Source organism: Cyanistes caeruleus, chromosome 18 (genome assembly GCF_971803275.1).
Source record: "Cyanistes caeruleus chromosome 18, bCyaCae1.hap1.1, whole genome shotgun sequence".
Taxonomy (NCBI): domain Eukaryota; kingdom Metazoa; phylum Chordata; class Aves; order Passeriformes; family Paridae; genus Cyanistes; species Cyanistes caeruleus.
Genome location: NC_141718.1, coordinates 11,507,473 through 11,524,192, shown reverse-complemented (window position 1 = coordinate 11,524,192; position 16,720 = coordinate 11,507,473). Strand labels below are relative to the sequence as shown.

Sequence of the window (16,720 nt, the reverse complement as noted above, 5' to 3'; positions counted from 1 at the left end):
CATTGGTGTTCTTCCTGTCACTTTGAGGTTGCTCTGGGAAGAGCCCTGGGCTCCCTTTGCCTGGGTCACAGGCAGCAGCAGTTGAGCAGTAAATGCTTGGGTTTGAGTCTGTGTTTGCAGACAAGAAATGTGGCCCAGACTTGGAACAATCTGTGTGTGCAGACTCCACTGAAGTATAAATGAGTCATGTATTATGGAGCTTGCAGTGAAAGAAGATGGAATTGTGAAGCTGTAAAGTATTGTGTCAAAGCTGCTGTGAGCTGGAATAATCCCTTTGGGTAGAGAGGTAGCTGTCAAAGCTTTTTTGCAGAGTCAGAAGTTAAAAGTAGTGGCAGGGAATATGGGAACAGAAAGCTGGGTGTGCTCTTAGATGAGAGCATGTTTTCTACCCACACTCAGATTTAATCCATGCTCCAGGGCTGTGAGAGCTGCAGCAGGCCAGGAACCATGTACAACCTCCAAACAGTTCCTTTCAAGTTTCCCACTGTTGTGTTAGAGGAATTGGAAGACCAAAAGCAGGAACAGTGTCAGGCCCTCAGTGACTGCTGCCCTGTTAGTGTCTATCATGTCTAAACTCACAGGACTAGACAGTCCATCAATAAGATGGACAAATGGTCAGTGGCTGGCTGGAGAAATACTGCTCACAGGGCTTTGCACAGCAGTGAGTAAATGTGACATGCTGCTTGATCATTTACAGCCACTTCACAGAGAAACCTTTATACTGTATTTTTCATTTCTCCCTCAGACGAATGTTTCCTCAATGCAAAATCAAAGTCTCTGGCTTAATCCCATATGCCAAGTACCTCATGCTGGTAGATTTTGTGCCAATGGATAACTTCAGGTACAAGGTAAGTGCTTTAAATAACAGAATTTATGCTGTCTTTTCATCTGTTTGAAATAGCTTAATCTTTATGCTTCACTTGTCACACTGATAAATAAATTCTCTTTGGACAAAGTTCAGAAGTAAGTGATGGATTTTATGCCTCTCTGGAGTTATTTGTCAGTTTTGCTTGGGGAGCAGCTGGAAAGGTAACTAATTTTCATTGTAAGCAGTACAGTTTTAATCATGATTAATGTCAGACTTTTCTGGCAGCCATTGGGAGAAAGGGAGGAAAAATGAGGCCTAAACTTGGAGCTGATTTGGTAACATGATCATGGCTTGTAAAAGAGAATCTGCTACATGTGCTTCAGAGGAGTGCACTGAATTGACTGAGAAGAAAACTTGCTGGGCCTTTTCTGTACTAAAAGCATATTTTTTTAAGCTCCAGATTTCTGTCTGTCCCTTCACAGTGGAATAAAGACCAGTGGGAAGTTGCTGGAAAAGCAGAGCCCCAGCTCCCTTGTCGCACCTATGTCCACCCAGATTCCCCAGCTCCTGGCAGCCACTGGATGAAAGAACCTGTCTCCTTCCAAAAACTGAAGCTCACTAACAACACTCTGGATCAACATGGGCATGTAGGTTGTGCTGTGCTCTCTTGGAATTCATTGCAGATGAACTTTGTGGGAAATAGGCATGATTTGTGGGAAATTAAATGATGTAGAAATCAAAACATATCCAAAACATGCCCTTTCTTCCTCCCTCAGCCCGGCCCCTGTGCCCTCTTAGCTCCCTGCTAGGGGAGGTGCAGGTCTGTGCTGTCACTACAGGGAGACACCAAGCCCAGCAGGAGTCCCTGGTTAGAAATGGGTGTCCTGAGAGTCTCCACAGGGAATCTGCAATGTGCTGGCAGTGGTGGCACATGGAAACCTTGTCCTTTGTCTGTCCCAGATCATCCTGCACTCCATGCACCGTTATAAGCCGCGCTTCCACATCGTGCAGGCAGACGACCTCTTCAGCGTCCGCTGGAGCATCTTCCAGGTGTTCAGCTTCCCTGAGACTGTCTTCACCTCTGTCACTGCCTACCAGAATGAGCAGGTAAGGTGTGCAGGTTCTGCTTCTGACACACTGTCTGTAAAATCCCCGTGAAGGAAGGTGTCTCTGCTGTCTGCTCATCCCAGGCATCTGTGGTGGACAGTGGGAAGAAATAGGCGCATTGTGCTTCCTGTGGAAAACATCTCTGTGATGAGATGAGCCGTCCATCTTGATGGTATTGAGTGCACTGTCAGTGACACAGAACTCCAAATACAGTAAAAAGTATGGCTGCAGGTCCAGATACAGATGCTCACCCTGTGTATTTGTCAGTCAGATGAATCCCACCCAAATCCCTGCTGACCCTGGCAAGGTCACTTCTCTCTGTGGGTCAGTTCCTGACCCACAATGATGGGAGCTGCTGGGAGAGCTGAGATACTGTGGCAAAGCCATGTCCAAAACTCCCACACAGTTATCTGCTGTGATAAATACAGTGAAGAACCCAGCCAGTCACTGTGATGCTGAGTCTTGTTCCTTTCATTTAAAGATTACAAAGCTCAAGATTGACAACAATCCGTTTGCTAAAGGTTTCCGTGAACATGGGAAGAACACTCGAAGGTAAACTGTTTTTTCATTTGAATTTGTTTATAGCTGGAATTCACTTGTGAATTTTACCCAAGGTCTCTGAGCCAAACTCTGCCAGCCAGCTCTGCTGAGCCTGCTGCATTGTGCACTCTGCATTTCCCTGTATCTGGGAGTGATGTCCCTCTCTGCAGCCTCTTCTCAAGAGACTTGGGGAGTGGGAGGTGACAATTCCTACAGAAATGTGGGAGGTGTGACAAATTTGAGACCTGCACTCCCTGGCACGTTGGAGCTAGACTGGAGTCTGACATGTGAATAGCAGTGATAGCAGGAGTCCACAGCAGACCATTTGGTCTCTTGGAGATCAGCTTGATTCTGACATTTGGAAGCTCCCTTGTCTCTTTTTCCTGTGGGTGGAAAAGTGTCTCTTCCAGTGGGAGATTTTGTCTGCAAGAGGGAAGATGGATACCAATACCAGTGAGATCTTCTGCTTGGTCTGAGGGCAGCCAGTGGATGAGATGAAAAAAAGAGCTTAAATTGCGACCTCAGACTGGCATTAGAGAAGGAAAAAATGGAGGTTTTTTCCAAGCAGAAAATGTTACGAAAATATCTGAGATTTTGTTTTGTGTTATTTTATGCCTGAAAAAAAAATCTCCTGAAAAAAAAATTCCTGATGAAAAAAGGCCAAGTAAAAAAGACTCTTTTTTACTTAAATTTAAAAATGTTACAGCTTTTCTTTCTCCTCCTAATAACTCCCTGCCTATGTATTTAGGCAAAAGCTTACATCCAAGCTACCCCCATGTCTTGTTTCTTTCCAGGGAAGGACGAGCCAAATGCCAGAAGCCCAGTCCAGCCAAGAGCCAGAAGAGGAAGTTGCCTGAGGAAAAGGAGCCTGCTGCTGAGGAACGTGGTAATATTGATCACAACAAACCCAGAGAATGATATTCAGAAAGTTTTTTAAGTTAAATCATTCCTTGCTCCAGCTCATGGTGCTGCTTGCAGTAGCAGAGCTAAGGAGAGAGGACAGGGCAGGACTGACCACTACAGTATCTGGGCAGAAAAGAGCTGGAAGGGGCTATTCCCGTAGGACAGAAGGATTGCAGGAGGTGGCAGTGTTTTGCCTTCCACCATCCTGTGATTACTGCAACTGCCAATAGACCATTGTGAGCTTTGCCTCCCTCTTCCCCTTTCTCATTCTTTTCCATTTTTCTTTCCCCTGATTTGAGTCAGATTTTGAGAAGGATGAGAATGTAGACGTGAAGGAAGAGAGTAACCCAGTGGTGGTGAGCAGTGGATATCCCTTCTGGGGCTCGGAGCAGAACAGCAGCCAGGCGTTCCCTGCAGCCTCACCAGTGCCTGCTGAGCAGAGGGAGGGTCTGGCCAGAGAGCAGCAAGTGCCAACGCCGTCCTACCAGACATATCGGTGAGTCCTACCTTCTGCTCCAAAGCCACACTTTGGTTGGTGGGATTCCTCTCCTTCTGCTGGGTATTTCCTAAGAAAAACAACCAGTTGGGAATAGGGGAAGATGCCTTTCTGTTGGACAGCACATGTGGTTGAGAGATGGTAGATTAGCGTGTATAGGTCCAAGGAAAGCCTTTCTCTTCTAGTTCAAACCTACTGGTTCTGGGCATGCTCGTGTCTTTGTAATGTTCTTTATTTCCCAGTCCCAAAATGCTCTCCCAGACAGCTCTGTGTACTACAGAGTTTACCTGTCCTTTGGAGGAAGTGCTTGGAGGAGTGACAAGACTCCAGTGATTTTTCCTTTCTCATTGCAAAATTGTGTGTGAGTGAGCCCAGACTAGAACTTAGCCAGAACTAAGGTAGTCTGGACTCACCTTCTCTGGCGTTTCATTTTTCTGTGAGTGTGACAGTGAGACCTGGGCTAAAATCCACAGCAACACTAAGATGAAGCAGTAGGCAAGGGGAAGAGCCTTTCCCCAGGGGATCTCTGTGTTTTTTCCATGGTTTTCCACCCTGCTAGGTCTGACTCTCTCTTCTCTCTGCCCTTGGGCCCAGGTTCCATGAGGCTGGGGACAGCCAGCAGCTTCCCAGCCGTGATGCCGCGACCTTGAACGATTTCCGGGCAAGGTGCCACGCCTTGGATCTCGCCATGGTGCCCGAGCACGACTCCAAACAGCTCCCAGAGGCTTTCACCAACCTGCCCCCGCTGCCCCCACCTCTGCCTCCTCCCCAGGACTACACAGGAGTGGTGAACATGGCTCTGGACTCTGTGGGGAAAGCCGGGACCCGGGCGCCCATGTACAGTCCCTATGGCACCGAGCAGGGCCTGGGGCAGTGGGTAGTGCCTTCCCACAGCCAGTACAGGGCAATGAGCTACTCTGCCTTCTCCACAGAGTACAACACACAAGGAACTCCAGGACATGCCCATGGCACCATGGCAGAGTGGAGCCAGTACCCTCTGTTCCCCTATGCCTGCTGGTGAATGGGGAGGACCCTTCCCAGTGAAAAAAACTGAAAGAAAATTGTAAATGAGATGGACTTTGCTCCGGGGTGTTGGACTTGTGAAGCTTTGCCTACACTAGGCAGAGGTATTGCTGCAAGCAGTAGCATGGGACACCTTCACTTCCTTGTCTCCTTGCACAACCACCCTCACCATATTTCACAAGCAGTGGTTGCCCCAGCCGTGTCATTGTGGGTCAGGCTCAATGTGTTCTGCAGTGGTTTTTTTATCCCAGGAATAGGAAAGCACAGGTCTGCAAGAACAGTATTTAAAGAGCTGCTGAACTCACAATCTCAGTGTTGGCACCTCGCATTTGGCAGTTTCCAACATCCCTTCCTCCTGGGACTTGGTGCAAGGAGATAGGGGCTGAGGACTTTCAGTAAGCCATCCACGTGGACAGAAAGCTGTAGAAAATATTGCAAAGATGAGCAAAGCAAGCAATCCTGGTGAACTTTGAGCAGCTTCCTCAGTTAGTATAGTCAGAGTAAAGCTAGTCTTGCCTTTCTTCCAGCAGCAGATGAGAGTAAAATGCACTGCAAGGTGTGTCTGGAGCACAGCAGTGAGTTGTGCAGGCAGGGGAGAGTTTGTTCCATGCAGGAGAAGTAGCAGCAAGGCTGTGTGTGGTGTCTTCCTGCCCGTGCCCATCCCTCCTCTGTCAGCCCTAGATTCGAGGTCAGTGAAATACTCTTCATTCTGTGGGGGTGGAGGGAGGTTGTTCATGGAATGTGGGGGCTCCTCTGGGGCTTTCCAAGGTTGTCAGAAGCAGGGCCATGAACAGCAGTGCTGCTGTGTCACTCCACCTCTTCCTGTAGAGGGAAAGGAAATTTTCCACTGTGAACTTACTCCTTCTCCCGCTCCCTGCCACCCTGGAGAATATAATTTATAGTTGTGGTTCCTGCGCTGCTCTGTGAGTGTGTGAAGTCATCTCACCACTCTTTGGGAGTCTGTAGGGATCTGTCAGGTATCAGAATGGTTCCACCGCCCTCCTCTCTGGTCCCATCCTGCTCAGGAAGCAGCCTGTGCCCTGCCATGCAAGCAGGAATTCTTTTCATCTTCCTGTTAGAAGGGGGAGGCCTCCCTGTTTGCCCAAGCACAGATGGCCCTGGCTCTGGGGACTCGGTGAGACAGACTCATTGCTTCTCAGGGAGGATAGACACGTTCCTAGGGGTCACTTAGGGAATATTTTCATGTCACACTAAGAGCTGCCTTGTGGCCTGCAGCCATCAGTGGGCACTGAGGTGTGTCATGTAGACTGTGTGACAGATGGTTTTCTGTGCACACTTGTGTGTGTGTGTGTGCGTGTAGCAAGATGTCTCTGAGCAGACCTGGGCAGGTTTGTGCCCAGTGCCTCAGTACCCCTGTGCAGGGATGCTGGGAAAGGCTGTGCACCAGGTTTTTGGGGCACCAGCTCCTCACTGTGCATCTGCATAGCCTAGGGATGTTGAGCCACGTTGTTATTATTAAGATTACTGTGAAAAGTAGCCCTGTAAATTTGTGGACTCAGCTACAATGACTATTTCCTTATTTAAATTGTATATTGTGAGCTGCTTTTGTATCACAGTTATTATATGTACAGAGCAGCTGAGTACTTCCCCTGGGTTTCCCATGATTTGAGGATGTGCAGCATTGAAATAAAGGTCAGACTTTGCCACAGTGCATGTACATAATGCCCTGTGAGCCTCCCCTCTGATGGCACCCTGGCCGGTAGTGATTTGTACCTGCTGTGCACGACACACGTGTGGATATGAACAACTCACTTAAAAAGAAATCTGGCTGGGGAAACAAAATGTGGAGCAGGCTTTTTTTAATGCCAAAATATCGTGATTTCCTGCCGTCCAAATGGCAGCAGTGTGAAGGCAGGTCAGCTGTAAAAAGCTGTCTCTGGCCATTAGCAGTTAATTTTGCCACCACTGTCCTGCACATTTTGGAAATGAGATGAGCAGAATGGCTGGGGAGCTGAGTGAGTGCACCACGGGCAAGGAGCCGGGGGTACTTGGTGCATGACACAGGATCGCTGCCAGCAGCATGCCCACGAGAGAGAGAATGCATCCCCCACAGGCTACCTGCCTGTAGCTGGGATGTGTTTCCCTGTCACAGAGCGCTAATGAGGATGAAAAGCTGCAGTGAGCACGAGTAACTGAGGACAGCTGAGCAGCACTGGGGAATTCCTGTGAAAACACGCGTGCAATGCTGTTTCTTTCAAACCTTTGCGGTAGCAGCGTGCAGGTGCTGCTGCCCCTGGGCCTGGCGGTGGAGCTGGTTTGGCAGTGGCTCTGCAGCGGGGTGAGGGACTCAGCTTTGTGCCTAGAACGAGCCATCAATTACTCACCAGCCTTCTGTTGCAGCAGGACTGCTTGCCCTTCTCCAGTGAATCATCCAGCTTGCTGGAGAAGTACCTATCCTTTCTCTCTGATTAGAGACTGCGCTCGGCTTGTTTGGGAAGCCTTTGGAGATTTTGCCTGTAGGTGTGCTCTGGACTCTGCTCCCGCCCCCTCCCTTTGCAGTTCCCACTGCCTTGTTTTCTTCAGCTGTGGCATTTAAAGTCCCTATGAGCTCCACTGAAATGCTGGTTTTGCACGCATGTGAGATAATGTAGTGCCTCTGACAGCTTCAATAAAAGGAAATGAGACATGTGGAAATCAGGCCATTAAGACTAATAAAATAAACTCCAAAGTGTAGGTTTTGTGCATCTTTCTCAAGCACAGTGTGCTCTGCTTTAGTCATGTTACCTGGGGCCAGTTTGTACATGCATGACATGCTGTTGATCTCAGCATTGTTCTCCACGGCGTGTTCAGTGAGCCTCGGGTTATCTGCTCACACTGCTCGATGTGACTCAGGCTCTTGCACCAATTCTTTGTAGCAAATTGTTTATTTTCTCTGTGTTTTCTGCTCCTCTCCTGCAGAGAAGTTACATAAGGAGGAGGGCAAATAGACTATAAATGGGATCTAGGTAAATTTCCTATGGGAAATCAAGATCTTGATTTATTTTGGTTTCTCCTACTGTTTTTTTTCAGCCTTAAGCCTTGTCTGACACTGTTTCAATGCAGATGGGAATGGCAGAAAAATGCTTTCTTGCCGATGCTGCAGTTCTCCCGCAGGCAGCTGCAGGCTCGGGAGAGGCGGCTGTTCCCTGCAAAGCTCCCAGACACAGCGAGCTCCCCTCCGGCCCGGCCTGGGCTGTGGCCTCTGCGCTCGGCTCTGTACGAGCACCTTCCAGCTGGTTTCACGAAGAGCTTCTCTAATTTCCAGGTGCTGCAGGGACAGGGATGTGCCGGGCTGGTGCCACCTGCCGAGCTCCGGCCGCGGGGCCGAGCCCTCACGCGTGAGGGGCGATAGGGCCCGCCCGGGCCGCGGGGTTCCCTGGCTGAGGAGCGGCCTGAGGCGATCCTGGGGAGCAGCATTTCCATGCCCTGCTGGGCTGGGGCTCTTGAAACATCTGGTGCTGGACAGCCAGGCTGAGCAGGATCCTGCCTTGCTGACCCCACTGCCCGGGCCGGGGTGTCCCTCATGGTGGTCCTTGAGCCTCCTGGGAGACCATAGTGCATTTCCTTGGTCAGCCTAACTACCGGCTCACTTTAAGGCAATCCAAGCAAGCAGCGCAAACCCCCTTCCAGGAATAACAACATTCTTTTATTGCAGAGCTTAAAATCAATTTAATTCCTGAGCCCTGGGGTGGGATCCAAAGGCATCCTTTGGTTGGAGCAACAAGCAGTGTTGGTCACCCTGTGGCCGGAGCTGCCCGCGGTGCCGGCCCCTCTGGCAGCAGCTGTGTTCATGTACCTGCTCGGCCTCCAGGTACTCGGTGAGCGGCCAAGGGCAAAGAGAGAGGGATAAAACTGTGCAGGGCCGGCTGGGGAATGGAGGGACTTCTCTGGCTCATGGTGGGGGTGGCCTGTTCTGTGTCAGCTGCCCTGGGCACAGCCAGTCTCGGAGACACGACCTTGCTGCAGTGTCAGTGGCTGTGAGGGAGGCCTGTTCCTGTCTCTGGAGCTCTGTTCTCAGCCCTCTGCTGCTGTCCTGGCTCCCTGCCCCTCCAGGTAAGCTGCTTTTTACTGTCCTGCCTTGCAGAGCTGTAGTGAGGTCTAAATGTTCTTTCTGGACATTAGAGCAGGAGGAACACAGGAAGAGGCTTACAGGACACAGTGAAGGAAGTAGGAACATGACACGCACGTCCCAGAACAAACCCAGAAGTGTTCTTGAGACCTGGGCCTGAGCAGAAGTGTCAGACAAAATTTAAACCAAGGGTGAAGCAAACCTTTGATGCAGGGTTGAGAAGAGGTGCTGCAGCTGTGCTGAGCAGTGTTGCTATTAAGTTTAGTTTAGTGTTATTCCTTTTTTGTTTTTCCAAGTCTTGTGAGCTTGTTTTATGACCTGAAGCACTTTGCTGTGGGGTGCTGGATTGCCTCTGACACTTCTCTAATACTCAGTTTCGTTTCTTTGAACATGCAGGTGTACAACTACAGTGTTCCTGCCCAGACAGCGCCCTAGTTGGTGAGTGTAATGGATAGATTTAATTTTAATCTCCTACAGTTCTTTGGGGACATGCTGAGATTTTTATTTCCTCCTCCTCTATTTTTACTGAAGAGGGTAAATCATGTGCCTCCATAAAGCAGAGTGGGCAGCCAGTGATACAAGATGGGCACTCCCATCAGTCATGCACCAGGCATAAAGCACTGCTCACTTTCAGTATCTCTGCCTCTCGTTGTACAAATATGACTGTACATGTAAAACAGCAGCTGTTCACAGGAGAGGCTTCCTGCATGCTGGCACTGTCACTCCAGCTCCCATCTGTGGGGTCTCAAAGCACAGGCACCTGTGATCTCTGTAACATCCTTGCTGGGAGATGGTGCATTAAGGGTAATCTGTGTGGAAGTGCTGGTGCAGAGTAGACAGGGATGAGTCAGGCGTGATTCCTGTCACACCGTGGGGTCTGTCCCCATGCTGAGCCACCAGCCCTCTGCTCGCCCACAATCTGGTTTGGGCTCTGCTTTGCCATCTAGAAGGGGCTCAGTGGAGACAGAGCTCTCCAGAGCAGCTCCGGCTCTTCCCAGCAGCATTCGGGTGAGGGGGAAATGGGAATTGCTTCAGTGAGTGTAAGTCAGCCCTCCAGGGATAAAGGCAGTGAACTAGAGCAGTGGAGGGGATGTGATCAAACCCGCTGCTCGCCAAAAGGATGTGCTGAGCATTGCACTGACGTAGGCTGAATGACACTAATGTGTCCCTTCAGAGCCCCTGGGGACATGAGGGCATTTTGTAAATCCTGGATGAGAAAGCTCGACCAGGACTGCGGTGTTCTGCCCCCCAGGCTGGGCCGGCGCTCCTCCTGGAGCCACCGCATGTTCCTCACCCTGCCCTTATGGCTGTTAATGGCCTTGTCCTGCCTCCATCCTCAGGGAATAATTGCCTCACACTTGAGCAAATGTGCTCGGTGTTTGAAAGGAGTCTATCGATTTGTGCGTATTCCTGAAAGCCTCACAGGGCCCTGTTCCCTTTGAAGTGTAAAAGCATCTGTCTGTCTCTGCTTCTCGAGCAGTCTCCTGCTCCATTTGCATCTCCCCTCCATCCCATCTCCAGGAATCCATCCCTGGCCCCATGCCGCGCTCCCATTTCAGCTGCTGAGAAGGCTCCCTGCCACGGGAAGATGGGGCTTAGAGACAAAGGTGCAAAGCTTCTGTCTTGGGAGGGGGTTGAGCTTAGCTTGCAGCTGGGGGTACTCAGCATGGAGCTGTTCCCGGAGGCCAGTTTCAGTAGACAGACTGGGAATGTTCTCGTTGGGCATTTATCCGTGGTGGGTGTGTTAAGTAGGAAGGAGAGGAAATAGCCTCTGGCTTCTCACCGTAGCACTTCACTTCCCAGACAGCACTGGTTGGTAAGGAAGGAGGTCAGACCTGGACTGCCTTGGATAATCCACCATGTGGGAGCTGAATTGCACAGGAATTGATGGTTCTCTGATGTGCATTTGAGCAAATACTATTGAAATGTCGTGGAGTCCCTGGTCTGTGTGTTGGAATTCAGCCTGTGATTCTCCCCATCCCATCTCCCTGGGACAGTGGGACTGGCCCTAGATGGGCTGCTTGTCCCTACCAGGGCATTTCCATGTAGGCACAAGCTTGCAGGGGTGATTATTCCTGGAGATAGGACTCAGAGCTCTGACACGCCTTGGTCAGTGGTGGTGGTGCGAGCAGAGCACAGTGCAGATAACTCCTGGCTGGAATTGCAGCCACTGCCATCCAGCACCTCCCAGATGGTGTGCTGGGTTTCCTATTTCAAGGGGGCCCCAGCAGAGCAGCCATGGCACCTCACTGCTGGAGGCAGTAAATGGGCTCCCATCTGGTTTTAATGATCAGTAGCACTTTGGTGCTTGTTTATTCCCGTGTTTTATGCTTCAGCAATAAAATACTGCTTCAGTTTGTTCAATCCATCCTGGTGCTGGATGCAGATGAGTTCACAGCCTCTGACAAAGAGGTCCCAGCGGCATACAGGATGTTGTCTGTTTTGTTTTTTTTTTTTTGGATGGCTGGGCAGAATCAGATGATGTAGTGGCTTTTGAAATACAAACATCAGTGGACAGTATAGAAGGCAGGGCACACAGCTCATCATGTATAGCAAAGAAATAATGTCCTTAGACTAAAGAAGACTTGGTTCTGGAGCTGGAACTGTCTGCCCTTCTATCCTCCACAGGGCAGCACAGAGCTCTGGTGTGGATACTGAATGAAGTCAGTCCCAACTTTAAACCAGGTACCTAAGGAAATTTTAGTCCCAAAGCGCTGCCTGTGGCAGTCACTGAGCTTAAGCCATCCCACCACAGCCCTACAGTGGCAGTAGCAGGAGCACTGGCAGGGCTACATCTCACCATGGGCACACACCAGCTCTGTGACAGGTTCCTGGTGCCACCATGCTCGGGGCAGCTACAGTGGGGTGGGAGCTGTACAAAATTCTCTGGGGTCACTGCAGTCATCTGTTAAGTTAATCTAAAGGGGCAACTGTCTGTAAGGGCTTGTGAGGCTTTCTTCCTATCCCCAGCACACTCATGTTCCCTGGCTGGTGTGCCTGCGAGCGGGGACCAGTCTGCTGGCAGCTCTGGCACCGAGGGGATTGTCCTCCCAAGGGACAGGCAATAGCACCTGGCACATCTCTGGCACATCTCTGGCGCTCAGTATCTGGGATCCTGAATCATTTCTGCAGGAGCCAGTTCAAGCTTTTCAGTGCCTCTGTTGCAGGGTAGGTGGGGACACTAAGGCAAAGAGATAAAGACAGTAAACTGCAGGGGGAGGAATGTGCTCTTTGTCTCCCTTCTGACTTTTATGGAAGCCTGGAAACATTTTGCTTTCCCATCTAACATTCATCTTCTACACTAATGGTGGAGAAACAGTCTTTATTTCCCATCTGTATGCTCCTTGGAGGATCTTTAACTCTTACCTCTAAAGAGCATTGATTTTCTGCAGAGACCCTTTTCCCCCACTGTTTGTCAAGGCTTGGAGCTTTAGGTGGCAACTAAAGAGAAAAGGTTTTTAACAAACTAATTAACCTCCCTCCAAGTCAGTCAGGGTGTGTTCCCTCGGTGCCACTGATGTTGCATTTGTGCTAATTTCCCTTGGAATGTCTAATGTAGGGGGAGCGATTAAAGGAGGCTTTTCTCCAGTTTTTACACAGCAGGAAGAGGGAAGGTGGCAGCGGCTGCTCTGTTTGGTTATTGCTGTCTCCAGGGTCCTCCACCCATCCCCTGCTGGAGCCAGAGCCCAGCTCCCTGCGCTAGGAGCACTTGGAGTGCCCCACCGAGACTGGCCAGGTCCCAGCAAGGCAGAGCTCACCCGGTACCCTGTGAAATGGGGCTCTGGGTTACACCAAATGTGTCACCCCAGCTTCCCAAACAAACGCGGCCTGTCGGTGTAGAGGGAAGGATCTTCTGCTATGGAGCTGAGCAGGTTTTGCCATCACAGTGTCAGAAGGGCTCTCTGCTTCTCTGGCTTTCAACTGCAAATGAAGCAAATGGCAAAGCATTGACAAAGGACCTCCCTGGCCTCTGCCCCGGCCCAGTGCTGGGTCCAGCCTCCCGACCCTGGACACATGCTGATGGTGTCAAGTCTCCTGGAATCAGGGCAGGACTGTGTCATGGTGCCTTGGAGAAAGGAAACCCTGATTCTTATGGATGCTCCTAGGAGCCTTGTGCTGCTGGAATCAGGTGAGGCTCTGGGTGGCAGGAGACCAGCGAAAGCAGTTGTGAGGGCACCATGCCCATCCTTGTGCTGCTCCCTGATGATAGGGAGAAATAACGCTGTGATTCCTGGGATGTAGGGCTGGGACAGCTTGTGAGCTGTGGCACGAACTCCTCGAGTCTAGACTAGAAAGTACTTCACAGGTCTGTCCCAATTGCCTGGCCTATTAGTTTTATGGAGGGGCTATTGTAAAGATGCAGTTGGTCTCCTTTTGCCACAGTAATGAAAATACAACTGTGGTGGGGAGAGAGAGACCCTGGCAGGGAGGCAGTGGGAAGCCTGTGTTTGTTTGGGCATTGGGGTCACAACCTTATGGGCTCCTGGGGTCCCCGGGTATCAGTCGGTGCCACTGTGGGTGCACTTCGGCAAGGGGAACCTTTGCCCCTCGGCCCAGCCGGGGTTCCTCCGGGCAGCGAGGAGGCAGAGGAGGAGGCTGCAGCCGGGCATACACAGGCAGGGGCACAGTGCCACCCAGTGACAGCGTGGGACCAGCGAGGGGACAGCTGGGGCAGCCTGCAGGGGGGTTGCTGCAAAGGTGCTGAGGCCTGGAAGCTGCAGCAAGGGTACCCCAGGGCACCGTGGAAAACAGAAAGCCAAGAAAACATCTAAGTTGTTGCTGTGTGCTTACAGTGTACAAGGGGCAAAGCTCTGGGGCTGTTGTGCTGTGTCTGGAGTGAGGGTTTTGCACGACTCGCTCAGGTGCTGACAGAAGCCAAGTGTTGGGCAAGCTGGGGCTGAAGCAGCTCATGTTTTAGGAGGCACCTGGCAGCAAAACAAGGGGAGGAGAAGGCGGTTGCCTGGGATGAGCTGCTCTCCGTGGGGAGGATGTGTCCCTGCTTTGAGATGTGCAGGCAGCTCTGGGGCAGCGTGTCTGGTCCCAGAGAGACAAAGCAGGGGCTGCCTTGGAGCCCCTCGGCCTCTGCCAGGAAGGGATCCCTTGTGTCTTCAGCAGTAGGTGACAGCCACATGTGGTGCATTTGTGAGGTTAATGCAGGACCTTTCCTCCCTTCTGCCCAAACCCTGCCTACATTCTTTGCTAGCTCAAGCTCTGTATCTTGTGTTCCCAGGCTGTAACAAGCATCAACAGGCAGGGGTGGTGGGGGAGAGGGAAAGGAGTCAGGTACAGTGGGGCATGGTGCTGGTATCTCCTAAGGTGGCTCCTGCACGAAATCACTGCCCCAAGCAATGCTGGAAACATATCAGGGCATTGCTTGGGGCAGTGATTCCATATGTTTGTGTCTCTTGGAGGAGGCACAGACTGTGGCTCTATTTTGGGTGATGACTGCAGAGCCCACGGAGCCATTTGGCAGCAGGGAGGGGTGTTAAATCAGCCTGTCCTTCTCCAGGTACATCATCTCCACCCCCCTCCATCTTCCACAGCTGTTCCAGTGTGGTGCTGCCGTGGGGCTGCAGCATGGGCTGAAATCAGGGCACTGCAGCGAGGAAGGCATGAGCTGATGGCTACAAGTCCCACATTTTTACTGCCCTGCACACACTTTCTGTTCCTAGGCTGCTCCCCAAGGTGTCTTTATTTTTGTCTATTTAAATTTGCCAGTGTTGATCCCACAAACACCACTGTGGGGGTCTGTGGGCTTCTGCTGCTGTACAGCACAAAGCCTTGCTAGAAATCCAGCACCAGCTGGAGAGCTGTTTCCATCCCATCGCCCACCTCTGCCTCCATCAGATGGTCACTAGTGACAGTGAGGGTGGATCACTGAGCCTCATACAGGTAGGAGCTGCTACTGAGTTCTTGGAGTAACCTTTTTGTCACTGCTGGGGTACATCCTGCAGTTTGGGATGATTTTGGGCAGCGATTTCCAACAGTGCTGCTTATCCTGCATGTGGTGGTCAGACCTGTGTTAGAGCATTCAGCAGAATCCCAGACCTGAGTTAATTTTAGCCTTTCTGTTTCAGACTCCTGCTGATGTGTCCCATGTCCAGGCCAAGGTGCTATTTCTTGCAGGGAAATGATCTTTGTTAATTTTAGATCTAGTTCTCCAAAGTGCAGAGTAGGCACAGCTATTGCAGGTAGTCAGGCACAGTGGGAGGCATTCGATCTTTGTGGGATATGGCTCTTCCCTACACAACGAAGGCCAAGCCTGATGAATTACATTTCCTTTGTGCCCTGCAGAGCATGAGGCTGATGCTCAGCAGGAATCCAGCCCAGAGCTGTGTATCCGTCGTCACTGCAGACTCGGAGCCAGAGCACCAGCTGCGATACCTGGAAAGAGAAAAGCTCTTTCTCTTCAAGGTCGGTAGATTAATTGTATCAATGCTCACAAGAAGAAGGGAAAAGAAAAGATGGTCTAACATAACAGAAATGGATTCAGCAGGTATCCTGAACCACATAATCCAGATCAAAACAGAATAAAATAAAAATAAAGTAAAATAAAATAAAAGTAAAGTAACAGAATACATTTGAAACTGTGGAAATGGAGTCTGGAAATACAGGGGTCATTACTTACCAGTAATGAAAAATGGGCAAGTTTGATTTTTGTATTTTTTATGGCAAGGATAGCAATAGTGCACTCTAAGCCTGGCTGTGTTTGTCACTGGTCAGGAGCATCTCTGGGGGTCTCCAGCTTGGCTGCTGACTGGTGGTGGGCTGAACAGGAGTCGAGTGCCAAGAGTTTCAAACCCAAGTCCTGTTGTTCACTTATGTCAGTCCCTTCTGTTTGTTCAAAACACAATCATCTCCCTGCACTTGCCACTCCCCCCAAAGCAGTTGGATTTTGGGTGCTGGGGCAGCTGGGGGAAGGCAAAGCAGCATGTCCAGCAATGCCCTTCTATCCTTGCTTCCCCCTGACAAGCCCAGCGAGAGCTGCTCGTGCCTGAGGGTCTGGAGAGGATTCACTGGATAGCACAGACTGGGAATCTGCAGTGGTGGGGGATAAACCATCCCTTGGGATCCACACTTTAACTTCAGCTTTAGTGATAAATTTCTAGACCAAATGCTAGTAATGGATTTCTCAGCGCTGACTTTCAGCTGCCCTTGTTGGACCAGCCAGGACGTACAAAGCAGGAGCCAGTCCCTGTGGATATCCCAGATTTAGCTCTGATCCCAATTGTCTGGTGTGCCAGCGGCGGGTTAGACTAATAACTCGTGCAGGGAGGGTTCTAGTTACAAAATGCCTGGAATGAAGCAAGCAGGTGCTGGGAAGGTTAACTGAGGGGAGCACTGCGTTAATTCCCTGTCGCCTCTCGCTCCCCCGCCTGCCTCGGCAGCAGTGGGATGGATCTTCCGCAGGTGAGGCTGCACCGAGGGGCTGCCAGTCCCCGGTGAGCACCGTCACACCCCAGAGCAGGGGTAGCTCAGCTTTCAGCTCCCAGGGTTGTGTCAGTCTGGAGGGGCTGAGTCCCGGCGGGGGCGCTGGGGGTTCCCAGCTGCTCCCGGGGAGGGCGGGCAGCTGGAGCGGTGTGCGGACAGCCTGACTCAGGCCGGGCTCACAGCATTCGGCGTTAGTGAGTCACAACAATCGGTGCCGCTGGGGCTCTGGCAAGCTCTCAGGGCTTGCATTCGGAGCAGGAGGCTCACTCTGGGACAGCTGGGAGCATTTCCTTCCCGCCGGGACACGCGGCCCTGCTGCAGCGGGACTCGGCTGTTTGCACAG

The 16,720-nt window shown here is 51.1% G+C and overlaps 1 protein-coding gene across 6 annotated transcripts in view; it reads left to right on the top strand.

The window, feature by feature from the left end:
• Positions 1-15,526, top strand: part of LOC111936641 (T-box-containing protein TBX6L) — a 40,083-nt gene extending 24,557 nt beyond the window's left edge. For 5 of the 6 annotated variants that reach the window (XM_086855762.1, XM_086855767.1, XM_086855763.1 and 2 more), the window contains 7 exons: positions 746-848; positions 1,291-1,455; positions 1,769-1,915; positions 2,397-2,467; positions 3,250-3,341; positions 3,662-3,854; positions 4,449-7,571. In XM_086855762.1, coding sequence (XP_086711888.1) covers positions 746-848; positions 1,291-1,455; positions 1,769-1,915; positions 2,397-2,467; positions 3,250-3,341; positions 3,662-3,854; positions 4,449-4,875 — 1,198 coding nt within the window. In that variant the 3' untranslated portion in view covers positions 4,876-7,571. Of the gene's footprint in view, positions 1-745; positions 849-1,290; positions 1,456-1,768; positions 1,916-2,396; positions 2,468-3,249; positions 3,342-3,661; positions 3,855-4,448; positions 7,572-7,907; positions 8,143-8,532; positions 8,696-8,799; positions 8,931-9,342; positions 9,385-15,240 lie in introns of those variants that run through there. The other variant, XR_015277717.1, reaches the window with a different exon arrangement.
• The last annotated feature ends 1,194 nt before the right edge of the window (positions 15,527-16,720 follow it).